The sequence below is a fragment of the Echinops telfairi genome, unplaced genomic scaffold, assembly GCF_000313985.2.
Source record: "Echinops telfairi isolate 266 unplaced genomic scaffold, ASM31398v2 ScPeMD7_9;HRSCAF=40, whole genome shotgun sequence".
Taxonomy (NCBI): Eukaryota; Metazoa; Chordata; class Mammalia; order Afrosoricida; family Tenrecidae; genus Echinops; species Echinops telfairi.
This window is the reverse complement of record NW_022103906.1, coordinates 52,030,305-52,039,103: the sequence shown is the minus strand read 5'-3', so window position 1 is coordinate 52,039,103 and position 8,799 is coordinate 52,030,305. Positions and strand designations below refer to the sequence as shown.

At 42.6% G+C, this 8,799-nt stretch overlaps 1 protein-coding gene across 5 annotated transcripts in view; it reads left to right on the top strand.

The window, feature by feature from the left end:
• The window catches only part of MTUS1 (microtubule associated scaffold protein 1), a 170,189-nt gene that overhangs the window by 118,123 nt on the left and 43,267 nt on the right, over window positions 1-8,799 (top strand). The window contains exon 1 of one of the 5 annotated variants that reach the window (XM_004696166.2): window positions 5,671-6,156. The exons of the other annotated variants lie outside the window; for them this stretch is intronic. Coding sequence (XP_004696223.1) covers window positions 6,036-6,156 — 121 coding nt within the window. The 5' untranslated portion in view covers window positions 5,671-6,035. Of the gene's footprint in view, window positions 1-5,670; window positions 6,157-8,799 lie in introns of those variants that run through there. 5 annotated transcript variants of the gene reach the window in all.

Here is an 8,799-nt window from a genome sequence, read left to right as displayed (position 1 = left end):
CAATGAATGTACAAATGTGCTTTACACAATTGATGTATGTATGGATTGTGATAAGAGTTGTATGAGCCCCTAATAAAACGATAAAACAAAAAGCTCAAAATTCCTAAGAACATCTAAAGACATGGCCTGTTTGGCCACCTCATTTGCATGGAGCCAGATAACTGGATTCCAGGAGAATTAAATTAGTTTCTCAACACACCCTAAAAAAAAAATTTTTTTTAAGCCAACCCCCCCCCTTTCCCACCCCTCAGAAACAAGATATTAACAAGCAAACAATATGTGAGTCTTAAAAGAGCACAATGCTCAAGGCAGACTTTTCTCTTTTTTTGCTCTGAGTAAGGCATACCACTGTTTGGCTCAAAGATATAACTTCAGAGGATATTTTTGGTTTAAGGTTTAAAGATTTCTCAGTGCAGTCGTTTTTTGTTTTGTTTTTTACTTAATCATTTAATGGGGGGGCGGGGCTCTTACACATTTATCACAGTCCATCATTCAGTTGTATGTAGTACACTTGTATGTCTGTAGGGCAGGAGTTTGAAGGGTTATCTGTGCTCCAGGACTCCAGAAAGTCTTCATGATAATTTGAAGTTCTTCTTTTGAATTTCCTCCCTTTGGGTCAAGGTTCTTCTATAAAATCTTTGACCGCAGTGTTCAGTGATGGAAACCAGACAGCATGCTCCTGTTAAAAAGGTGGCAGTTGTTCATGAGGGGAATGGGCCACCTGTTCCGGGTCCTCCACTATTCCTGACTCCTCATGCCTCCCCTGCTGTGCCTTGACTGGCTGCTTGCAAGCTTGCCAGACCCAGGCAAGAAGCAGCAACCTGGGAAGTAGAACAGATGTACCAAACACATGATTAAGCCAACTAACGGGGCTATCCCATGAAGCCCTGACCCTAAGCCCCCAAACTAAGGAACCAAAGCCCACGTGGTGTTTTCTTGTACACCAGCAGCCTCGGCAGCTCCTCCTTGCTTTTCTCTGTTGAATCATTCAAAATGTTTCTGCGACGCAGCTTTTGACCAATTCCATTTTCTATAGGTTAACCTATTACTAGTGAGTACCATAATCAGCTGTGAAACCTTACCCTAATCTATGCAAACGTTCGTAGCACAATGAACTACCCCCACTCCTGGTGACCACCAGTACTAGCTGGTCTGTATGCATTTGCCGTTTTTGTGCCTCCTTATATAAGTGAAGTCATTCAATATTTGTCTTTTTGTGAGAGGCTTACTTCACGCCATGATGTTGTTCGTACCTTTTAGCTATTGCGGACAGTGCTGCAATGAACAATGGTGAACTAGCCTCTTTTGAGTCCCCACTTTCACGACTTTAGGGTACGTTCTTGGGATAGAATTGTTGGTTCAAATGGTAGTTCTATGTTTAGTTTGTTTTTTTTTTTAGGAACCCAACACTGTTTTCAAAAACAAAAGCAAGCCAAACCCACCGCCATCAGATCAGTTTTGACTCCTCGTGGCTCTCTAAGACAGGATAGAACTAGTCCTTGGGTTTCTGAGATTGTAAACCTTCCTGAGCAGACAACCTCACCGTTATCCTCCGAGCAGATGGCGGGTTTGAACTACTGACTTTCAGTTAGACCCCAGTTAGCCCACAGTGCAGCCAGTGCTCCTTCTAGCAGCGGGTGAGGGGTTCAGTATCACCACAGCCTTGCCAGCATTTTGCTGTCGTTTAATCTTAGTCCTCCTAGGGGAATCTCATTGTGGTTTTGATTTGCATGCGCAAAAATCTGTTCCTGTATTTAATGTTCATTTCAATGTCCTTTTTGGTAAGATGTCTATTCAGGTTGTTTACCTATTTACTATCATTTGTCTTTTAATTTCTTGAAGTTTGCTAGAGTTTTTCGTTATTAGATTCTGATTGGATATATGATGGCTGAAAATACTCTTCCAGTTGACAGCTTGTCTTTTTTCATTTTTGGGGTCGTCTTTTGAAAGCATGATTGCTTCTAGTTTGAGAGAGCAAAGAAATTACATGCTTCTTATTGTAAAATAGGTGAGAATTTACAGAGCTAATTAGCTTTCCACTCAACATTTTCATGCCGTTGATTATAACCCCAGAACGTGACGTCACTCACCCCACTTCCTCTGCCTCCCTATTCCCTTCTGAGAACTTCTCATCTCATGGGTCCATGAAGGGTGACATGTTTTCTAATTAGGTGAATTTAAAAAGTACTAAGAATATACCTTACAAACAGTCTTCTTCCTATTAAAAAGACCACAATTGTAGAAAAAGTGGGACCTGAGTTGAGCTTCCACAATTTGAATGGAGAATTGACCATATGACATCAATGAATATAGCAATAGAAATTAAGAAAATTTAATGTATATATTAAGGTGAACAAGGAGAAAAGCACTAAGATTGGTACTCAGTCTCAGGTTTTTAGATAGATAGGCAGTGTTGAGATGCAGTGTTCAAGAGATAGGTACTCTTGAACAAGCCAGTTGAAATTAATTGTTAACATTAACATTAATCTTCTTCCTTATAATCATGAACAACACAACATCCAAGTGTTAATTTGAAAGCATTGCCTAGCTTCTCATGAACTCTGCACAGCATATGCTAAAATCATGTCCACAACATTGTTCTTCCAAAACAAAGTTACTGGTTTAAAAAACAAACAAACAACATTTATCCATAGGCCAGAATGGAATGTGTGATGTTGTTTGAGTCTACTGTGGTATTCCCACATGTATCAGCACCCCCCCCCTATCATCCATGCCATTTGTTTTTTTTAAGCCTCATTGAAGACTTTATACTAATTATTTTTCATTGTTTTTCTTTTACTTGTAAGTTTTAGCTCTTCTCATTCTTAAGCTTTCTTTTAACTTTATTGTCTCCAGATTAATATGATCTTTAAAAAGAATACAGAAACATACTGCATACTGTAAGGAAAAATAAAGAGCATTGTGAATAATCTAGTGTATGTGCCTTAATATTTATGACTTTTATTTACAGTTGAAGTCATATTGAGGATTTTTAAAAAGCAAAATAAGATTTTTAAAAGGGACACGTTCTCATCTTTAGACCCTTCTCCTATCTTTAGTGTTATGCCACAAATTACATGATATTACCTATATCACACAAATACTAAGAGCTCATCAAATAAACAAAGAACCTCTTTGACCCAGTATTTTAATCTCTGCTTTTTCCTCCAAGAAGTATATGTAGTATAAAACTAGATGTAACCACACCGTCGTGGCTGCTGCTTTGGTCGTTTCAGGAAGTGAATATGGGGGACGTGCACATAGCAGTCAGTGCCTGCCGTCCGGTGGATGGTCTGGGAGAACTGGCTGTGACTAATGATCCTGTTGCCTGAGCGTTGGGTGGCTCAGCACAACGCTGGCATTTCAAACTCACCAGCCTCTCCGCAGGAGAAAGATGAAGCTGTCTGCTCCGTTAACGATTTACGGCCTTGGAAACCCTGTGTAGGGTCACCAGCCGTCAGAATCCACTCAATGGCAGTGGGTTTGGGAATGATTGTTAGAGAAACACCTGTGCTTTGGCTCCCTTGTCCTAGATTGCCACCAGGGGGCAGATTGTGTTAAGGAAATAATTGAAGCTCAATGAGCCAGTTTTTAAATTTTTTGTTTTGTTTTCAGTTTTAAAACTTTTATGTTTGATGTAGTTTTAGTTCATTCATTTTACAAACACATATGGAACGCCTGCTGTTCTTAAGACGTCATCCTCGATCGTCCCAAAGACCCAATTTAGTCATAATAATACAATTCTCAGTGATTTTATTTTCTTCATGCTTGCTTCAAGGACTACATCTTGGGCTGAATAACATCATAACGCCTTAGCGAGAGCTTAGGGTGACCACCCGGCTCTAGACTCTGGCTCTGTTCTGTGCTCCAGAAGTGAGCTTAGCAGTCTGGATATGGTAGTGTAGGTTGGTGCAGTCTAAGCTCTTTATTATGCTTGCCTACTGTGTGTGTGTGTGTGTGTTTTACAAGCAAAAGACACTGGTTTTTGCCTTCTTTTGGGCGGTCTGATGTTTGCCTTCATGACTTGGCACTGCTTCTCTTTATTCCTTCAGTATCTTAGTCTATTTTAAAAAGGTCACTAACAACTGGCTTTTAATATATGCTGTATAACAGTGTAAATTTGAATTTTTTAATGTATAAAATGAATTGGTGATTAAATTGCTAACATCCTTTCTTTCGAATGGTTTACACTAAAGCCTTGCACCTTTGATTGGGGTCATTTATAATTTGCATAAACAAAACCACAATTTCCACTATCAGGGATATTATGTTCGTTTTTAATAGTAGTCATATTAGGCTCTGTTCTCCTCTCTGTCGTTTTAATGCTTATTGGTATTTGGGTTTTGAAGGTTTCTTTGGGGGGAAGAGGGGATTGTGGCATGTTCTTAGTATGTAGAATCTGTAAGGAAAAACGTTGGAAGTGAATAGTGTGTTGAAAGGCAGTACCTTAATGAAGCTCTTCTTGACTTTGATTCCTTGACTGATTGTGCCCCGGTTGCCATGGGCACAGCGTGTTTGGGAGCCCGGCGATCTGGGTGAGAACACATTATAGGTGTGTCTCTTGTTGACAAGCTCCGGAGAGGGAGGAGGCACCACTCAGCTTTCCTTTCCTGCCCAGCTCCTTCCCTCTGCAACCCTCAGTGTTCTCGAGCCTTCCTGCAGGGGTTACCGAAGCCCACCCATTTTAATAGAAGGATTGTTGGTCGTTACAGTTGTCTGCATTTCTTTTTGTTACTGAATCTTGCCTGAGTGAGCCTTGGAAACAGGCATCAGTCACTTTTACACATTGTTTTGCTGTACTTTTCAATATTAACAAGGTTTTAGGAGCCAGCCTTGTTACAGGATAAAACTTTGGGTTGTTTCTGATGTAGTAATTAGGGTTATTTAAATGAGAATCTTTTTGGTATGATTTTCTTAATCTTTTTGTTTTTTTTTTCACCATTGCTATTATATTTTTATATGCTTTGCGAGCCACTCTCCTGGATTAAGTGTCGGAGACACCAGTGAAGGATCCATCAGTCAGAGTCAACTGGAGGGCAGTGAGCTGCCCCACATTCCTGTTCTCAAAGCACCTGAGAGACCCCCAGTTGTCTATGACTGAAATTTGTAGTCCATCGGAGTGAGCTACTTCCCATTCCTCAGGAGCTATTAAACTCCATCTAATAGAGAAACCACCTCAGCTTTTTGTTATTGGCCATTGGTGGGGGCCATAGCCCAGGAGTGAGTATCAAAGCTGAATTTCAACTTCTTATCCATCACTAAAAGAGTGGAACAGAAATTTTATTAAAAATCAGAGTAGGGAACCTTCCTTTCTTGAAACCACATATTTTCACTTTATTGACGGTATCAGATTTATAGGTAGGCTTGCATAAAAATATGTGAGAAAAAGATATTCAGTGTTAGTAATATGAACACAAGAAATTTAAAAATATAAAAACCGGGACAGAGATTTCTTAAATGAAAACCTTAGCATTTTTCATGTCACCACTAAGTAAACATGAGGCACTAGAAACAGTTAATTCCCCATCATGATCTTCCAAGTCGTTACAGGACCCGTGACATAATTGGCTGTTATATAAAGCTCCTAAGACCACCCACTTTCCCCTCCCCTTCCCCGTCTCGACAAGAGCCATAACATCCCCATCGGCAGGGCCAGCGTGATGTAATCCAAGGCTGCTGCTTCCTGGATGCGCACAGGAGGTTTTATTCCGAGGAAAAGCTTTGCTTTGACAACATCTGGGAGGGACAGCGGAAGCCGGGAACCGTGGGATAACTCTGGCTTCTCTGGCTTTGTTTTGGGAGTGTTTTTGATTCTTTTCTTTTGTCCTCCCCCAGACACCCCCCTCCCACGGCACACACTCACACGCACACACACACTTTTGTGTGTATGTCGTGGAATGACATTTGCCACGTAGGCATGTTTTCTCTTGCTGTATTTCTTGCCCGCTAAGAGGACGAAGTGCCAACAGACAGCATGTAACAGCCCACGGAAGCTTTCTTTTCCTTCTGTGAAAGCCTCTACCTTCTCTGAAGACATGCTGCTGTCCCCCAAATTCTCCTTAGCCACCATTCACGTCCGACTGACGGCCAAAGGATTGCTTCGGAACCTCCGGCTCCCTTCGGGGTTTAGGAAAAGCTCTGTTATTTTCCACACAGGTTGGTGCTGCACAGGTCTCTGCCGACGATTGCAGGGGGGGCGTCTTGACGGACCTGCAGCTGTTTGCCAGGGATGTTCTAGGGAGCTGGATGTTGAGGAGGTGGGTGGGGGGGCGATGGGAGAAAGCTCTTGCTAATGGGCGAAGAATGTTTAAGGTGCAGAAAATGTGCAGTTTCTCATGTTTCATCACGGGAGTGTGTACAGGTACTGTTTGTGAGCAGACGTGAGCTGGGCTCGTGTGGCAGAACGGCGACCTTGGGGCTCTGACCCAAAGCAGGTCTGTGATCGACAACACCTGTTAAATTGCCTTGTTCTTCCAATGGTTTTGAAAACAGCACCTGGGCAAATGTCAGAGAGTATTGGTTTTCCTTAAACACAACGAGAGGACTTCGGCCATTGTCACTGTATTGTTTCTGACTGAGGTGATGACAGGTGATCTTTTAAATGATACTCAGAGATGTAGCATTTGAAACGATTCCGACATTCGAACCACCCTCAAATGTAAAGAGAAGCGAACCCCACATCGAGTTTTCTGTTCTTCAGAGTGGAAAGGCACAGGGCCACACGACGCTGCCACCGATGTGGGTGCTTGTCTCTGCTCGTTATTTTTTGGGTGTCTGCGGTGGAAGTAAACTCTGCTTTTCAAGCTGATGTCCACCTGCCTAATGTCCACGCTTAGAGACCTCAGCTGCCCTGCCTGTAAAGACCACCTGCTTTGGGTGGTCATTATGAGGGGGTGAGTTGGGTTGATGTCATTCTGTAGCAACCAGGATACTGTCCTGCGTGCTTTGGCTGGATCCCGTCAACTGTTCTGGGACTGTTTGGCCCGGGGGTAAACAGGAGATTTTGTGTGTTTCGTGTGCCTGCCGGCCCTCTGTGGCTTGTTTTTCGCTTGGCTCGTCTCTGTCCCTAGTGATTTGTTTTCCTCCTTCGGCTGTCTGTTTTCAGTTTCCCCCGAGGCATCTGCCTGCGCTGTGGGATGATGCTTACGTTCCCAGCTCCTCTCTTCGTGTTTCATAACTCCCCCTGACCTGTCACTTGTGTCTGCCCTCCACCCGCAGTCTGGGGGCAACAGCGGCAGGGCAGGTACAGGAGGTGTGAGCCGGGAGAGCACCGGGCTCTGCCTCTCCCTCCTGGCTGGCTTGCCAGCCCAAGACAGTCAACCTGAAAAAAGAAAACATAAAAATAGAAGGGTGACCCGTCTGGAATAATTCATGAATCTCAATATTATCTAAAACGAGCACTTAGTAGCTTCTATTTTTGACTAGTTGCCATTAAAAAAAATATTATTTAAACAATAGATGCTCTTAGTTAAAAGACAATCAACAGTACAGATGGTTGTCCACTTACCAGTCAGCCCGAGTCTTACCCAGGCCCCTTTCCACGGCACCCAGGCAGCTCCTCTCCTGGTTGCGGTGTCTCCTTGCAGGCGTTTCCTCATCGTAGAGCAGCCCGGGCAAGTCTTTCTTGTGCTTCTTTGTTATATGCAAGTGGACCTACGACACATACCCATCTAGGCTTCTCTGCCTTACTTTTTTAAAGTTAATTTTACATATGACAACTCGTATTTATGTACCTCTTCCTTTTTAGCAGGCATATAGCATCTCAGTTTTGGATGAACCATGGTATTAAACTAGTCCTACATCTGTGGACACTTCAGGTTGCCCAGAATACTTTTCTGAGGCAACACAGCTTTTCAGGGCATCTTAAGCAAACAAAGCAAGGCATTTATTATTAGAGTTGGGTTAACAGCAATGTGTTGGGCATTATATGTTTTTTGCAAATAATTGATGGGGGGGGCATTTTGAAACATCTATTTGATTCTACTCTTAATTTTTAGAGCTAGAATATGTTTAAAGGATCACCTGTTATAGGATTAAAGGTCCAAGGCCCATAGAAGTTAATTAACTTTCCCAAGGGCGCACACAGTAAGAGCCAGAGACAGGACTTCACCCTGAGATTGGTTAGAATCTGTGCTGTATGGGTTCTCCTGGCTATGAGTTTTTGTGTAATTCTGTTAAAAATGATTGAATCACAGTAATGGTGAAAGAATATAGCATGTGAGGGCATTTTTAAATTTTGTAAAATATGCTTATACTTAGCCCCGGGAAGCCTCGTTTGTGAGCCTTATCCATATTACACAATCTTCAGGCCGGAGAGGCCTTCCAGTAAAATTAAGGTCAAAGCCACCACATTATTCTCATAGATGTGGCTGTAAGCAGGAATGTCGTCTGTGTTTTTGACTAAGTAGGGCAGTGCCTCCAGCAGTAGTGGTGTTGATCCAGATCCTAAAAGTGTTCTGTGTGGCCTTGCTTCTGCTCATAACCAAGTGGGTAACCATGATCTCTTCACCTCAGTGGGCTACATTTTAAATGCGTGTCTCAAAGAGCTCTGGTGGCTCTGTGGGTCAGGGGTTGGGCTGCTAGCCACAGGGTAGGTGGTTCAAACCCACCAGCTGCCTGTTAAGAGAAAGATAGGTGTGTCTGCTTCCACAGAGATACAGTCTTGGAAACAGTATGCAGGGTCACTCTGAGCTGGAATCAGCTTAGTGGCAATGGGTTTGGATTTTTTTGTTGTTGTTCTTAAAGTAACATATGGCCAAATCTCAGTAATTTCATATCATTCAGTCTCTAATATTTGGC